We start from the raw sequence: 18,361 nt of genomic DNA, 5'->3' as shown, positions 1-18,361 counted from the left end.
TGTTGGCAAGTGGTCATGTTGGAAAGGCCAGTAACATAATTCGATAAGCTCTTGCACTTGGTGCAAGAAATTTTGTAATGAGCCCAAGTTAAATTTTTTTTCCTGCTTTGTTTGTTTTCTAGTTTGTTTCAATTTATTATATTTACAGTATTTAATTTTTGTTATTTTCCTTCAGCATATACAGATTGTCATTCATAGCATGCATATTAGACTTGGTGTAATCAAAATTATGTTGCACTTAAGGGGACAAGCATGCAACAGAAGTGCTCATCAGTGAAAATGAAGGAGGTATATTGAATTACCATTCTTGTGAATCAACTGATGAACATTATTTGAAGTCCTGTGGTGTCAACTGTATCAAGCTGAATACGGTTGCTATTTTATTGAAAATCATTAATTTTATTCATTAATTTTATGCAATGGTGAAAGAAGATCATGAATGGAAATGGGTATTAACATAAGTGGATTAGTTGCTATCAAAGTATGTAATATTTCAAGAGACAATCACAAAACAAAAAAGAAATAAAAAAATTTAGCAGAAATAATAAATGATTTATCTCACTAGTTAGGTGATCCACTTTCTCTAATGCCACCAATCACTTGTTATGGATGATTGTTTATTGCAAGTCATATGTTTGATGTGTTGGCAACTGGTCATGTGGGGCTGGCAAATAACATAATTGGATAAACCTTTGCACTTGATGCAAAAAATTTTGTATTGAGCCCAAGTCCCTAATGTCAGTTAATCTTTTTTTTTCTGCTTTGTTTATTTTCTAGTTTGTTTTGATTTATTATATTTACAGTATTTAATTTTTGTTATTTTCCTTCAGCATATACAGATTGTCATCCATAGCATGCATATTAGACTTGGTGTAATCAAAATTGTTGCACTTAAGGGGACAAGCATGCAACAGAAATGCTCATCAGGGAAAATGAAGGAGGTGTTTTGAATGACCTGTCTTGGTGATCAACTGATGAACATTATTTGAAGTCACATATCAAACTGAATGTGGTTGTTATTTTATTGAAAATCATTAATTTTATGCAATGGTGAAAGAAGATCATCAATGGATATGGGTATTAACACAATTGGATAAGTTCTTGTTCCATAGTTTATATACTATATACTAAATATAGTATATAGTACTACATATATACTAAATATTAAAATCTAAATTAACCAAAATTATCTTAAAATTTATAAAGAAGGAAGAAGAACCAGAATGCAAAATTTCGAAATATGATAAAAAATGAATGGATGGAAAGTACACTTTGAATTGGGGAACCCGGGAGGTCTAAGATATTGAGGAAGAAATTGCACTATTTCTAAAAATGCAAAACTGGAATAGACCAGAGGAGTTTATATTTAATCTAGTAAAATTACATTAAAACAGCAAAACCCAACTCAAAACACGTGTACAGAGGTTTATAGAGACATTTGTGAATAGAATAATAAAAAAATCCTTCAAAGTCTGTCATGTGTAAACCGATAAGTACAGAGAAATAAGCTAGAATAAATTCCAGAAGTGAAAACTGAAATATAAATTTAGAAAAGATGAAAGATGTAAGTTACTTGAGAAAAATAATGGATGGACTAGCATACCAAGTAGAGAACACTGCAACAATCATGCACTAATTCAAAAAGCACAGGAACTGAAATAGAATACAATTTAGTGGAATAAATTGCCTTGAGGTCGTTGAGGGTGGTCGCAGACATTCTCTCAGATATGCCAAGCTGGTAGTCTAAAATGCTGATGGAACTGATATTCAGGTGACACTCAAGCCAAGTGGACCTAATTTTGGTGAAGTCCGGTTGGTCTGTGACAGCCAAATCCTCTACTTGTACCTTCACGATGGTGGGACTGTTAGTAACTCTGGGTAAAACCCCCCATGTGCAAGTCCTGAAATATGGCAACCTAGCACACTGTGGGTGACCACCCAGGTGCGAACCAACGTAAGCGGGGTTGAAGTGGTTGAGCCCATGTTTAGTCTCCAGAGCAAAGCTCTGGTAAACCCTCCCCATCATGCAGTATGATTGATGTCTTTTGAGGTTATGATGGGCATCATGGCAAAGTCCAATCTTTCTTACATTTCAAGGGCACAGCTTTAAAACTGTGTTTGCAGGCCAGCCGCTAGTTCATACACTGGACTGAACCTATTAGTAAATCTCTAGGAGGCTTCTGGATCAGCTAGTGTATAATGTTGCTGCCTCTACTCTACCAGATAGTGATTGGAGGGAGTCAGAGTAGTGTGTATGCAGGGGCATTGTTGAGGTCACATTATGTCAGAGCTGGGTTATATCCTTGCTATGTGTATGCCATATCCAAAAATTTCATTACTTCACACAGCATATCACCCCCCCACCCCACTTTTTCTTACTACTGAATACACCATGAATTGTCAAACTATCTATGAAAAGATCTAAGCCTCCAAAACACTTCCTCATTCATTTCACAAATATATGCGGTCTCAGTTCTAATCTCAATGATGTCCATTTCAATTTACAGTCTGCCAGACCCCATGTACTTTGTCTGGCAGAATCTCAGTTATCAGTTGATTCAACCACTGCTCATCTCAGTTGTCAGAATTATTCGCTGTATGATTCCTTTTGCTTCAAACGTTGGTACTTGTGCATATGTCCGTTCTGATATTCTCTGTCAGAGACTTAGTAATTTGGAATCTCCTCTTTTTCATCTTCTCTGGCTAAAAATCTCTCTACCACATTCTGTCAAATTCATCTGTTGCCTCTATCGTTCTCCCACCTCCACTAATCACTTAGAACTCTTTGACTTCCTCTTTTTGAAACTTGACTTTCTGCACACCAACTTTCCTAACAGTGAGGTGATTTTTCTTGATGATTTTAATGTTCACAACTCCAGCTGGCTTCCGTTTTCTAGTCACAAGAACCCTGCTGGTCTAGATGCTGAGGCTTTTGCAATTAAACCTTGTACAAATTGTTCATTTAACTACCAGAATACCGGACAATCTTAACCTCACAGCCAACATGCTTGATCTTTTTCTCACAAACAACCCTTCTAATTGCACTGTCGAGGTGAGTGGTCCTCTAAGCACCTGAGATCACAACTTGGTGATGGTCTCTTCTCCAATGGAGGCTTTCTCTCATGGCCATTCCCAACCTCATGTTGGGATGATTCTGCAAGATTTCTTTCCTTGGTCGGATTACTGTTTAAAAACTTCTGATGTCAGCGTTTGCTGAGATTGTGTAATGAAATTATTCTTGTAGGGATCGAATCCTTTATTCCACACTCCACTTTAAAATCTTGTCCTTTATCTAAACCTTGGTTTTTCAATAAATGTGCTAAGGCTGTTCAAGAGAAGAATGTTGCTTATTGTAATTGGCTTGTTTCCAAATCTTCAGTTTCATTTTCTGCCTACACTAAAACTCGCAACAAATGTAAAGCAGTTATTAATCAATTCCAAACTAGATTTTGAACAGGCGAAGAGTAGAAAATAAATAAATAAATCTTTATTGTGAAGTAGAGTTACAGCACAATATCCCATCACGGCGACGAGCGCCAGGGGTTCACATCTAGATAAGATAAGTACGGCATACAAATACAAAAGGCTACAAAATACAGTGAACATACAAAAAGACTACAAAATACCGATCACGAATGCAACAGAAATACAAATACAGCATAAAAACACAGAGCTAGACACAAATACAGAAATAAATACATAAGAAATACAAATAAATAAATATCAAGGTTCAAGGTCTTTGATAAAGTTGTCTGTCCTTCTTGTTCCTTATTATGCTGTCGATGTCGGCGTCCACACACACGGTTGAGTACGGGGAGCATCTGCTTGGGAAGAAATCTGTCAGTGAGTACAAGCCTGTTGTGGTGAGCCACAAGTGCTGGTACCGACCTTAGGCTTGGCTGTGGAATCCTCCAAGAGCAAGCGTTCCAAATATTTGGAGATGATATCTGGCCTGTGATGAGTTTGGCTGTGAAGACCAGCCTCTTTTCCACGATCAGGAACTTCAACCTCGGGATGTCGAGTGCTTGTGCCATTATGGTGGTTGTGGTAGCAGGAGGTAGCCGAAGCTTGTTATTGGCCCATTTCAGTAGCCAGTATTCAGCGGTGTACACCCGCTTGAGGTTTGTAGGTGCAGCAGAGGCCCATATTTCTGCACCATACAGAATGGTGGAGTAGACGGTGGAGGTGATGAACCTTTTAACAGTGACAGGATGTCGGACATGTAGCAGCTGCTGCTTTGAGATCCACCGTAGACGAGAAAATCTGGTACTGATTTTGTCAATCTGGTTGACAAAGGACATCTTTTGGTCAAACAGAACGCCAAGGTCTGTGTGTGATTGTACGTTTGGTATTCGTACCCCTGCGAGTGAAACGTTGAGTACTGTCGGCATGGATTTAAGGGAGAATATAACCTGAGCAGACTTCAGTGGGTTGATTTTTAAATTGAAGTTTGCCAGGTACAATTCTAGATCCTTAAGTTGGGAATTGATCCTGTTGCTGAGCTGAACGGGGTTGTCGCCAGGGTTAATTTGAGTCAGCAGTTTGAGGTCATCGGCATAACATAGGAGACCATTCGTTGAGGCAATAGTGGGCACGATGATATCTGTGAACAGGACACCGGATAGGACACCCCCTTGCGGTACTCCAGCAGTAATGTCGCAGGATAGGGTGTGTTGTTGCCGATGGAGAATAAGTACCCTGTGACAGAGAAGAGATTCCAAAAAACACAGCATATCACCTCGAATGTGAAATTTCTCCTTAAGTAGGAGGAGCAAGGCCGGGATCGACATAGCATCAAAGGCTGCGCTTATGTCGAGATAAGTGGTTGCTAGCTCAGCTCTTTGTTCGAATGCTGAGAGGATGCGTTCTGTGGTGGCTGCCAAGTTAGTGATTGATGATTTTCCTGCGATGGCATAGTGAATTTCAGGTGGTTTCGTCTGGAGGATTTGTTGAGTGATTGTGGGTAGCAAATCCTTTTCAAGCGTTTTTAACAGACAAGAGGCAACTGATATGGGTCTGAACTGGCTGACGTTTGTGGCAAATTGGTTTTTTGGGACGGGGTACACTCTGTACTTGCTTCTTGTCCAAATGGTAGCCGAACATTTTGGTTTCTTGCAAAAGCTGTTCGCTACAACTTTTGCCCATCTCTGTTCCCACCTCTCTCAAAACCGGATGGTTCTATTGCCGCTTCAGTCAAGGATAAAGCTGACCTGCTAGCATCCTATTTTTCTTCCAACTCATGTATTAATGATCTTGGTAAACCACCTTCCACCATTCCCAGTATGCCCATTCAATGTGTTTTCTGTCAAAAGGATGCCAGAATGATTTTGAACAATCTTGATGCAAAGAAAGCTGCAGTTCCTGATGGTATTTCTCCACTTGTTTTCCAAACCTGTGCTCCTGAACTTACTCCTGTTCTGTGTCACCTTTTTTCACTTTCTTATTCCAAAGGTGTTTTTTCCTTTTGTTTGGAAATTTGCTCATATCAAATTTGCTCCAATCCAATTACCATCCCATTGCAATTACTTCTCTTTCTAAAGTAATGGAGAAATCAATTAACCACCTGTTAAAACTGTCTAGAAACTTTCTATCTGATCAGCGATCACCAGTATGGATTCCGTCAGTGTTGATCCACTAGTGATATTCTGGCTTATATTACCCTTCTATGGACAAATTCAATGGAAAAGTTTGGTGATTGAGCAACTGCTTGACATTTTTAATGTCAAACAGTTGCTCTTGACATTAAAAAGGCTTTTGATCGTGTTTGGCTTAAAGGTATTCTAATTAGGCTTCCATCGTATGGTTCGCCAACTGCTTTTTGTAATTAAATAAATAAATTTTCTGTTTATCCTCAGGGACGACCATGCAGTCAGAGCAGTTCACAAGATAGAGAGAATACAAGAAACAGCACTGTATTCAGCAGTCACAGGCTTGAACCCACATCATCACTCATGGCACTTGTACTCGTGCACCCTCGCCCCTGACCATCCGGCTACGGCGGCCTTTGAGTATCCAGTTAGTTTTCTCTCTGACTGCTCACTGCAGGTGATAGTAGATGGCTCTCTGTCTTCTAACTTCTGCACTAATGCTGGTCTTCCTCAAGGTTCAGTTTTTTCTCTCACTCTTTGCCTCTTGTACTTCCTTCCACTGACTGGAAATCCTATCTATAGTTTTTTGCTGATTGCATTGCACATTGCATTCCCCCTTCCAGTTAGAGAAACCTTGCCCTGCTCAAACAGCTTCTACTTCCTGAATATCCACTTCCAATTCCTTAAATGCTGATCTCCAGATAGTTCTCCAGTGTAAAACGCTGATGGAACTGATATTCGGGTGACACTCAAGTCAAGTGGACCCAATTTCGGCGAAGTCCGGACGGTCTGTGACAGCCAAATCCTCTGCTTGCACCTTCATGATGGTGGGACTGTTAGTAATCCTGGGTATAACCTCCATGCGCAAGTACATGGTGGGTGACCACCCAGGTGTGAACCAACGTAAGCAGGGGTCGAGGTGTGGCGCCCACACCACATGGAGGAATGCCGCCCCTCTATGTTACTAGGCAGTACTAGGTGGTAGATGACTCTCATCAACCGGTGAAATACCACCACTTTGCTTATTGGAGGCTTGAAATGGTGGAACCCATGTTTAGTCTCTAGAGCTAAGTTCCGGTCAACCTTTCCCTATCTCTTCCATCATGCAGTATGATTGATGACTTTTGAGGTTATGATGAATGTCGTGGCGAGATCCAATATTCCTTACATTTCGAGGGTACAGCTCTAAAACGGTGTTCGCAGGCCGGCTGCTAGTTAGTACACCGGACTGAACCTATTGGTAACTCTCTAGGAAGCTTCCGGATCAGCTAGTGTATAATCTTGCTGCCTCTACTCTGCCAGATAGTGACTGGAGGGAGTCCGAGTAGTGTGTATGCGGGGAGCATTGTCGAAGCCACGTTATGTCAAGGATCTGGGTATATTCTTACCACATGTACGCCATATCCAAAAATTTCATTACTTCATACAGCATGTCCCACCTACTTTTTCTTACTATTGAATACACCATGAATTGTAAAACTAATAGAGCAAGCTTATCTGCGAAAAGATCTAAACCTCCCAAGGACTTCCTAATTCATTTCACAAATATACGTGGTCTCAATTCTAATCTCAACGATGTCCATTTCCACTTGCAGTCTGCCAAACCCCATGTACTTTTTCTGACAGAATCTCAGATATCGGTTGATTCAACTACTGCTCATCTCAGATGCCCAAATTATTCGCTGTATGATTCCTTTCGCCTCAGAGGTGGTACTTGTGCATATGTCCGTTCTGATATTCCCTGTCAGAGACTTGGCAATTTGGAATCTCCTCTCTTTGATCTTCTCTGGCTTAAAATCTCTCTACCTCATTGTGTCAAATTCATCTGTTGTCTCTACCGTTCTCCCAACTCCACTAATCACTTGGAGCTCTTTGACTTCCTCTCTTTGCAACTTGACTTTCTCCAGTCCAACTTTCCTAACAGTGAAGTAATTTTCCTTGGTGATTTTAATGTTCACAACTCCAGCTGGCTTCCGTTTTCTAGTCACACCGACCCAGCAGGTCGAGATGCTGAGGCTTTTGCAATTACTAATGAGCACAGATTGTTCATTTACCTACAAGAATACCAGACAATCCTAATCATACAGCCAATACGCTTGATCTTTTTCTCACAAACAACCCTTCTAGGTACACGGTCGAAGTGAGAGGTCCTTTAGGCACTTCAGATCACAACTTGGTGATTGTCTCTTCTCCAATGGAACCTTTATCTCATGGCTATTCCCAACCACGTGTTGTTTGGCATTACAAGAATACAAAATGGGATGACCTGCGAGACTTCTTTTCTTCTTTTCCTTGGTCGGATTACTGTTTCAAAACTTCTGATGTCAACGTTTGCTCAGATCGTGTCAGTGAAATTATTCTTGCAGGAATGGAATCCTTTATCCCACACTCTACTTTAAAATCTCGTCCTTTATCTAAACCTTGGTTTTCCAATAAATGTGCTAAGGCTGTCCAAGAGAAGAATGTTGCATATCGTAATTGGCTTGTTTCTAATTCTTCAGTTTCATTTTCTGCCTACACCAAAGCTCGCAACAGTTGCAAAGCAGTTATTATCCAGTCCAAACTAGAGTTTGAACAGGCTAAGAGTAGAAAACTTGCTTCTTGCCCTAATGGTAGCCGAGCATTCTGGTCTCTTGCCAAAGCTATTGGCCGCAACTTTTGCCCATCTTTGCTCCCACCTCTGTCCAAACCAGATGGTTCTGTTGCCACTTCAGCCAAGGATAAAGCTGACCTGCTAGCATCCCATTTTTCTTCCAGCTCATGTATTAATGATCTTGGTAAAACACCTCCCACCATTCCCAACACGCTCCATTCAATGCCTCCTGTGGTCTTCCGTCAAAAGGATATCAGAAGGATTTTGATGAATCTTGATGCTAAGAAAGCTCCAGGTCCTGATGGTATTTCTCCACTTGTTCTCAAAACCTGTGCTCCCGAACTTACTCCTATTCTTTGCCACCTTTTTTCACTTTCTTATTCTAAAGGTGTTTTTCCTTCTGCTTGGAAATTTGCTCATATCCAGCGAGTTCCTAAAAAGGGTGACAAATCCCTCCCATCCAATTATAGTCCCATTGCTATTACTTCTACTCTTTCTAAAGTAATGGAGAAATCAATTAACCGCCAACTCTTAAACTACCTAGAAACCTTCCGTCTGATCAATGATCACCAGTATGGATTCCGTCAGTGTCGATCCACTGGAGATATTCTGGCTTATGTTACCCATTTATGGACTAATTCAATGGAAAGGTTCGGTGAAACACAAGTAGTTGCTCTTGACATCTCAAAGGCTTTTGATCGTGTTTGGCATAAAGGTCTTCTAAACAAGCTTCCATCTTATGGTTTGCCAACTGTTTTTAGTAATTGGTTATCCAGTTTTCTCTCTGATCGCTCACTGAGGATGATGGTAGATGGCTCTCTGTCTTCTAACTTCTCCACTAATGCCGGTGTCCCCCAAGGTTCAGTTCTTTCCCCCACTCTTTTCCTCTTGTATATCAATGACCTTCTTCCATTGACTGGAAATCCTATCCATAGTTTTGCCGATGATAGCACATTGCATTCAACTTTCCATTTTGAGAAACCTTGTCCTGCTCAATCAGCTTCAACTTCTCGAAAATCTGCTACCAATTCCTTAAATGCCGATCTTCAGGTAATTCTCCAGTGGGGCAAAGACAACTTAGTTGATTTCAACCCTTCTAAAACTCAGTCTTGTCTTATATCTCGCAAAAAGGATTCTTCTACTCCTATGCTTATCTTTAGTGACACTCCGATTTCTAGGCAAAATGATATATCTCTTTTGGGGATTACCCTGACTTCTAATCTCTCTTGGCACAAGCACATTACAAATATTGCTTCCTCTGCATCTAAAAAACTTGGTTTTATCTTCTCTTTTACTTTTCTTCCAAACAGCTTCTCACTCTGTATAAATCGCAAATTCGCCCTGCCATGGAATATTGTTCCCATATCTGGGGTGGTGCCCCCAAAACCTCTCTCCGGCTTCTTGATTCCATTCAGAAGAGGGCAGTTAGGTTAATTAATGATTCATCTCTGACAGAGTCTCTCCACTCGCTTTCTCATAGACGCACTGTTTCTGCTGCATGCCTCTTCTACAGATACTTCCATGGGCACTGTTCTTCTGAATTGGCTTCTATAATTCCTGCTCTCTCTTTCAAAACAGTCCGAACACGTGCCGCCACCAGCCAACATCCATTTACTGTCCAACTTCAAACCCACAGAACCAACTTTTCATCTTCCTCATTTATTCATTCAACTGCCGTTTTCTGGAACAACCTTCCTTCATACGTATTTCCTGAAAATTACAATCTACAGAAGTTCAAGTCCAATGTCAACAAATATCTTCTTTCGTCTTCTTAACCTCAAACCCAAGCACGGTACTAAGTACTATAGGTTCTAATACCTCTCGTGTTTGGGGTTCTCATAAAAAAAAAATTAAAAAATAATTCCCCTTGTCTACTTTAGTATTAACATTAGTAGAGGCATGTGATGCAAGAAAGCAAGCTTGTACAGCATCAGTCAAAAAAAAAAAAAAAAAATCCCATTTCACACATCTATTTGCTCTAAAAGTTTGTCCAGTTCTTCCTTGAATTTATTTAAGCTATCAACTTTCACAGTGACAAATGGAAGTTTGTGCCATCAATTAATTACTCACCAGCTAAAGGCAGATTTCCAGTCATCTATTCTACAACTGTCTTTCCTCAGTTTGAATTTATGTCCCCTCAGGTTCTTAATCTGAGCAAGAGGAAGAATCCCATCAGCATTGAACCTGCTCGACGCATTCAAGACCTTATACACCTAAATCAGATCACCTTGTAAGTGTCTAGTCTCCAGTGGCTGCAATTTACAGAACTTAAGCCTTTATTGGTAAGAGGACCCCTTCATTCCCCTCACCAATCTTGCTGCCCTTCTCTGCACTTGTTCTAGAAACTCCGCATTCTGAACTATATTAAAAATAAACCGAGAAACTGTCTGAACAATGTGAGTCTCTCAGCATGTTTAAAGATGAAAATTATAGCATACTCACCAATTTCATCTTTAGTTCAAGTTCATTGAAGAACTTCAAACTCATTCAAGTTCAGCAGCAAAAGTCACATTAATTTGTATCTAATTGGATGTTTGTTATGTTTTTTCAGTATTAATAAATATTTCAAAAAATATTTTTTTAATAAAACACCTTCCCAATATATTCCATTTCTTAACCACCAATCCCAGCTTGAGCTGAGGTCCTGCTCTTCGAATTTTTTTTTTTTTTCCCTTCTTTAATTTGATGAAAAATGGCTCTTCACTAAAAAAAGGTTGCCAACCCCTGCCTTATAAAAAAGGATAATCACATCCTTTTTCCTATTAGCAAAATTCCTGTATATCATTGACAAAACCCCATGACCTGCTCTGGCAGCCTGTCTGCACTGCTCAGAATACTCCATATCTGACTGCTCAATTACCCACAGGATTTTTTTTTTTTTTTTCATTCTCTACCACTCTGAGTGTAGTACCACACAGTTGGTACGTTTCTCTGGGGTTACTTCTACCCATATGCAGTACTTTGCATTTGTCAATGTTAAACTTCAGTTGCCACTCTTCAGCCCATCTGTCCAACTTTTCTAGATCCTGTTGCAGTAGCATACTGTCATTAACAACTCTGGGAACCTTTGTATCATCTGCAAACTTGGACATTAAGCCTGGTATACCTTCATCAATATCATTGATAAATATACAAAACAACAATGGGCCCAACATCGAATCCTGTTGGACTCCACTAATAACATTAGTCTGTGAAGAGCAGCGTCCGTTGATTACCACTCTGTCTTCTCCCACTCAACCACACTTTTATCCATTGTAGCAACTTGCCATACTGCTCCAATTTTTACATTAGTTTTCCGTGTGCAACAGTATCAAAAGCTTTCCTGAAATCTAAGTATATGATATCAAAATTATTTTTTGCATCCATCCATTTCCTTTGTAAACACATCATAGTATCCAATCAGATTGGTCACACAAGACTTCCCCCTAACAAACCCATGCTTCATCCGAATTACTGCAGTCTTGTCTAGATGATACTGCAATGCTTCTTTAACCAGTGACTCCATTATTTTCCCCGGAACAGAAATTAAACAGGTTTGTAATTACTCGTGTCACCCTTTGATCTCCTTCGTGAATTAGTACTTCTTCGTGCAGACCCTATTTTATTCATTCTCTAAATTTATCATTTCAGCTTGTGATAGCTTTAAGTTATTTCCTTAAATGCATTTTAGGTTTGTAATTACTCGTGTCACCCTTTAATCTCCTTTGTGAATTAGTACTTCTTCGTGCAGACCCTATTTTATTCATTCTCTAAATTTATCATTTCAGCTTGTGGTAGCTTTAAGTTATTTCCTTAAATGCATTTTACTGAAATAGTCTTCCTATATGATTAGAAGGAACTTTTAGATGAGAAAATGTTAAACTGTTGGTGAGATGGTAGGCCTCCTGTTTGTCAACTTAAAGTTACCACAAGCTGAAATAATAAATTTAGAGAAAGTACAGTAATAGGATTGTGGTGTGTATTTAATGCTAAAGTCAAAATTAAACAAATTTGAAATGTATTACTACATGACTGTATCTAGCATAGTATACCTAATTTTCCCCAAAATCTTTTATTATAAAGTTTCACAGGTTTAGCACAGCCCGGTTCTAGATGGAACTAGATACATAACAGCTGTGTGTTTAAATGGAATTTATTTTTATAATTGGCTGTTCACTTAAACATACGTTATTCACATTGTTTGGTTTGCTAATAGAGTCCACCTTTGAGCTGGTCAAAAGCCAGCCAGTCTCAGATTTTTAATGCATTGTGGATTTACCTGTTTGGGTGATGCTATACAACTTAAAAAGAATTAGAAATTTAGGCAGGACTATTGAAGACAGTGGCATTTGTTTCTTAAAGTTATAAGAGCAGTCCTTAGGGCTGAGTTCTTAGCATCAATCTTTTGAGAGAGCAGAGTGTTCCCATGATCATATACCTAATACAGTAATATGTTCCAAATTTGTTTGATTATAGTGAAAGTATTACGCTATTAACACACACATATAAAGATTATATATATATAATCTTTATTGTATACAAACGTGGTATATACAATACACTCTTCACGGCAGGGGTTTTACATTGGTTGGGGGACGGGGCCCACATCGAAGTTTGAGCTCATCCCCCAAGCCAACAATAGAATTATTGTTGTGTCAGATTATTTACAGAATACTTTATGCTTTTGAGGCTATTTACAATATATTAATAAAGATATTCATAAATACATTTATATTATATTTATAGTCATAAAGATATTCTTGACTTTATTCACAACACATTCATAAAGACTTCATGCTTTGAACATTATTTACAATATATTGGTATGCTGCCCTTATCAATGTGCAGTTTGCCTGGCTAAGGTCAGGCTCTTAAGGATCTGTCTTCAGTACCTCCGATCCTTCGCAAACCTACAGTGGTCACTGTCAATTGATTGGATTGTGGGGAGAAAGTGGTCACTAAGCGCTAGTCTGTTATAGTGGGCTGTGAGCGTGGGAGCTGACCTCAGTCCGGGTAGAGGGATTCTCCAGCCACACAGTTCCCAGATGCTTGGCTCAGAGACCATTCTGGTTGTCATTTTGGCAGTGAGAACAAGGCGCTTTTCCAATACAAGATCTGGAAGTTGGGCAAAATTAAGTGAGATTGCCATCGCAGTTGTCCTTTGCTGGGGTGGACAACGATGTTTTTGCATGATCCACCAAAGGAGCCAGTATTCAGCGGAGTACACGCGCTTGATGTTGGTAGGGGCCGCAGACCCCCAAATTTCCTAGGCATATAATATGAAGGAGTATACAGAGGTGTATACGTACCGACGAGTCACATCCAGATCCCTAATGTGGAGCAGTTGTTGTTTTGTGGTCCAGCGCATTTGACAGAATATTGCTATGAGCTTGTCAGTGTGTGTGGGGGGGGGGGGGGGGTGAAGCTCAGTTTATAGTCAGACGACTCAAGTCTGTATGTATCTTTACCACTGGGAAGGGAATGCCGTGTAGAGAAGCTTGGATTTCAGTGGGTTGGCGCTTCAGAGAAAAGACAATTTGGGCTGATTTGGCAGGGTTAATCAGGAGGCCAAATTGATGGAGATAGGATCCTAAGTCGTGTAACTTTTCACTGATCTTTTTATTGACATTTGAGAGATGTTCGCCAGGATTAATCTGAGTATATATCTTAATGTCATCAGCATAGCAGAGTAGTTGATGTATGACGGCAAGCTCTGCTTTAGCTTCTAGTGCACTGAGAATGGTGTTGGTTATGGATGTTAAATTGGTGACTGGATCTTCCTGGCATGGCATAGTGAATCTGTGGGGGTTTGTGAGGCATGATTTGATTTGTGATGGTTGAAAGTAATGTCTTCTCCATGAGTTTCAAGAGGCTGAAGAATGAGAGATTGGCCTGAACTGTTCAATGAGGGTTGCAGATTGGCATTTAGGGTGGAACAGATATGCCTCACAGCATATCTGTTCCAGAGAGGGGGAAAGTAGTGTTGCGTTAAGACACCGTTAAAAATGGATAGTAGAGGATCAATGATAAACAAGCTAAGACATTTAATCATGAATTGTGGCACAAAATCGGGGCCTGCAGTTGCAGTGGGTGGCAATCCATTTATAGCAGTTATATGCTGCTTCCTGGTGATGCGAACGGTGGTGAGCATATCAGTAGGAATGTTGTTGATGGGTAAGTTGCCTAGGTACATCGGGGCCACAGTGTTTGAGAACTGTGCAATGTGGTCCAGTGTTTTAGGAATTCCAGTGTTTTAGGAACTTCTGTTTGAATTCCATCAAAAAATAAATAAAAATAAAAATTTATGAACCTTTTCTTCTCTTAAAAGACCACAAGAATCATGATCCATTTTTGACTTATCTCTTTATTTTCCAGTTTGCATTTTAATTTATTTTTTTTATTTATAGTTTAATTTTTGGTTTTCTCCATCAGTATGTATAGATTGCATTGCATATTAGACTTGGTGTAATCAAAATTATGTTACAGTTAAGGGGACAAACATGCAATAGAAACACTGATCAGGGAAAATAAAGCAGGTATAATCTATGATCTGTCTTGCTGATCAACTGCCAGCATCCTTTGAAATCACTTATTGAGCTGGATATGGATATTGACCTTAGAAAAGGTTATGGATAATGCTTTATTGTAAAACATTCATTTATGCACTGCTGAAAGAAAGTATTAATTGGATAAATTGGATAAACTCTTGCTCTATACTTCACAACAAGCAGTATTTTTGTCTTAGCATTTAAATTCAAAGTTTAACCAGTATTTGTTAGGTGATCATAGGGCTTCTATGACACTGAATCATATGTTTGGCCAGACTTTTCTGCTGCTCTGCTCTGCACTTCATTTCAGATGATTGATAATTCTTTAGTATAAAGAAATACTTGTTTCTTAATTCTTCCTGAAAGTTTTTGGCTCTTTATGAATGATTACTACAAATGATGTGTAGAACTGTAATTGTTGATTAGAATGAAAGTATTAGACTTATAGATGTTTGGGATGAAAAAAAAAAAAACTCTCCCTTCCCTCAAAAAATGTGATCTGTAATGGATCCCATATTGGGATCCACATACCATTCCAGAAATGTTCCGTTTCCTGGTACACTTTGCAGCATCTCTGCTAGCAAATGTGATCATCTTGATACAGATGTCAGTTCATCATTTTGTATATATTTATATAATGCTGATCACTTTTGTATAACCATGCATACAGTAATGCGCAAGTCATTGAGCTTAAATATCACCCATTGATGTGACTCATCGTACTATACAAATAGAATATTCCTGGACATTGTCAGTAAGGTGGCTGACTAAAATGAACATGTAACACAGTGAAAAAAACTTTATTAAGAGTTAGGATATCTGAATTGTACAAGTGTTACAAAAGTGAATTAAATATTAGGGTATATCCTGGAGTCTTTTCATATCAACAAATGATGAAAATCCCTCATGTGAAAGATGTGTTATTTGGGGCCTCTCAATTTGGAATATCATATGGTAGTTGCCAAGCTATATTTGATATTTTATTTGTGAAAATGATTACCAATTTCTTTTTTCCAAAGATTTTACATGGGCTGTAAAAACAAAAGCAAAATTTTCTAACAAAATGGTTTAATTTGTGGTTGTGAACCATAATTTCCAAAAAAATAACAGTGACAGGAGATGAAATGTGGTGTAATCTTTATGCCCCACTTACAAAACCTTAGTCCTTTGAAAGAGGCTACCAGCTTTTTCAGAAAGAAAGGGGGGAAAAAAAAATCGAATTTCAGGTCTAAAGATAGCTATGCTATAATTATTTTACTATAAAGGCATAACTCATTGTGAATTATAAATTCACAATTAAATGCATAATTAAAATTGACTCTACCAATAATTAGATTTTTCGACTAATATGATTAAAAAATATCATTTAATTTTATTTAATTTGAAAATTTATGAATAATTAAATTTGAAGTTTTAAAGGCATTGTGAATTATAAATATGTAATGAATTATGCCTTTATAGTCATAATAATTCTAGCATAACAATCTTTAAACCTGTAATTCAAATTTTTTTTTTCTGCTGCAAACATATGGTCATACTGTTAATATTACTATATACAGTGGATTCTGGTTATTTGGGCCACTGGTTAATCAGGGCAGCTGTTTATTTGGGGCAAATCTTAAAAAACAGAACCCAATCGAGAAAATAGCCAGGGTTTACTTCGCTTAATTTGGAAAACATGCCATCTATGATTAAGAACTTGAAGGTCTATGATTTTTGAGTAATGCAGAAGCAGCTATAGTATCTCTGACAACTGTAACAAACCAAATCAAGGAACTTTCAACAAAAGACTTCCAAAAAGCTTTTTTCAGTTACATAACCAATGAGAGAGATATAAATAGCTAATGTTATTTATTTATTATTAATTTTTTAATTGTTTTACCTGTAAACATTTGTAAAAAAAAAATTAAAAAATACTCCTGGAATCCTACCTTGTATGTATTGCATTGACTGGCATGGTTGCAGCAATGTGAATCTCATCCATTACTGATAATCTCCCACAGTATTACAAACATTTCACAAATATCTGACACTTTATTTACACAAAGTGGTCTTATATGAGCTATGTGGTTGCCTTACCTCATGTTAGTAAATTTTAAGTTATCTATGGCAGATCTTATACAGTTCCATAGCTCAAGACCTCTTATGAGTTAACGGTGGTCACATTAGATGGGGTGTATACATTTGTCATGCTTGCTGTTCATATACAAATTGATTTTAGATACCAAGGGAAGTGAAATTGAGTGAGACATAGTGCAAAAAGCAGATACTATGTGAAAAGTACTCATGCTGTGTTATTGTTCTATTCATTTCCTATGCAAGTAGAAACAAAACATGTCCATTGTGTTGTTTCTACTTGCCAGAATTTCTTTTTAATTGTTTTCTAGATATGGGAAAGGAAATTATAATTTGATCATTTTTTGCTCCCGTTCTTATAGGGTGTATGGTCTACGCTTCCTCAGAACGAAAGTAAACTAAATCAGGCTTATAGAGTAAGTAACTTAAAATTTCAAATTTGTTTTTTGAATTCCTCACATGCACATACCTGCCAGCTCTTTCAATTTAGTTGAAAGTTTTCAACTTAATTGAAAGAACTCTAATGATTAGGTGTCTTCTGTCCCATAAGTTTTCTTTTAGTTGTTAGTTGTTTGTTATTTTTCAAATATCTGGTACCCTTCCAATTACAGACCTTTAAATAATTAAATTTAAATTTTTAAAGACATAATTCATTGTGAATTATAAATTCATTATGAATTTATAATAACTATGTAAGAAGATGTTTGGTTTTGATTCTGTTGCCAGAGTAATCAAATTTTGTCAGTGATCACAGGAACTTCTAAAAATATGCACTTAAAATTGTCAACAGTTTGCTTAAAAGCCCATATTACATGGCTTTCTCATGTTTAGTCAGATCGTGGGTTCGAATCCCGCCTCGGGCTTGGATCAGAGTAGTGCAAAAACTTTGGGAGGTGCATTATGGCCACAGAAGCCGCTGCACCAACAACTAACAAACAAAAAAAAAAAAAAAAAAAAAAATTGTTTAGTCTAAGTATAGAACCACATGCTGGTATAGGTATGTGCTAGCAATATTAGGTGAAAAAAATCTTTGTGCCTCGTATATCTTGTTTAAATGTTTGATTTTTGTATTAAAGATTTAATTTGGAATAGCATGCTTCAAATTTTTTAAAGTAGTTTTAATGATGCAGGCATAGTTTACTGCACAGTCATTGTTATTAGCTGTCAGGCAGTTTGTTCTGTATTATAGTTGTGTTATTAAAAGTGAGGTTAGTCTCATTTTCCTTGCATATATATGTAGTAACAGCATATCATTTTTTAAAAGAATTTTTGTTTCCAAAAGAAGATTAGGCTGCATTGAATTTGAGTGAATTGTGGATGTGCTGTGGTAGGTGATTTGTGTAAGTTGACATGATGCACTATATTCAGCTTCAACCAGATTGTAGAGCGCAAAGATTTTGCATGTTGTACTGTTTACCCCGGGGGCTCACATCTGGTGAGTATGGGCTTGGCACACCCAGGGTCCTGAGCTGGGTATCATCATTTTTCAATTTCTTGGTGATTCCCTTCTACTTTTGACTCTCTCTCAGGGTAACTCGGGAATTTTTTTTTTTCCTGGTGCAGCATAAGCCTCAGGC

General features: G+C 38.2%; 1 protein-coding gene across 1 annotated transcript in view; it reads left to right on the top strand.

Moving 5' to 3' along the window:
- Ythdc1 (YTH domain containing 1) overlaps positions 1-18,361 on the top strand; it is a 163,391-nt gene that overhangs the window by 9,151 nt on the left and 135,879 nt on the right. Inside the window, exon 4 of the mRNA XM_090385016.1 lies at positions 17,147-17,200. Within this exon, the coding sequence (XP_090241142.1) occupies positions 17,147-17,200 (54 nt within the window). The remainder of the gene's footprint in view (positions 1-17,146; positions 17,201-18,361) is intronic.

Source organism: Mastigoproctus giganteus, chromosome 1 (assembly GCF_048544385.1).
Source record: "Mastigoproctus giganteus isolate SK-2022 chromosome 1, ASM4854438v1, whole genome shotgun sequence".
In the NCBI taxonomy this organism is placed as follows: domain Eukaryota; kingdom Metazoa; phylum Arthropoda; class Arachnida; order Uropygi; family Thelyphonidae; genus Mastigoproctus; species Mastigoproctus giganteus.
This window is presented reverse-complemented; position numbering and strand designations above follow the sequence as displayed.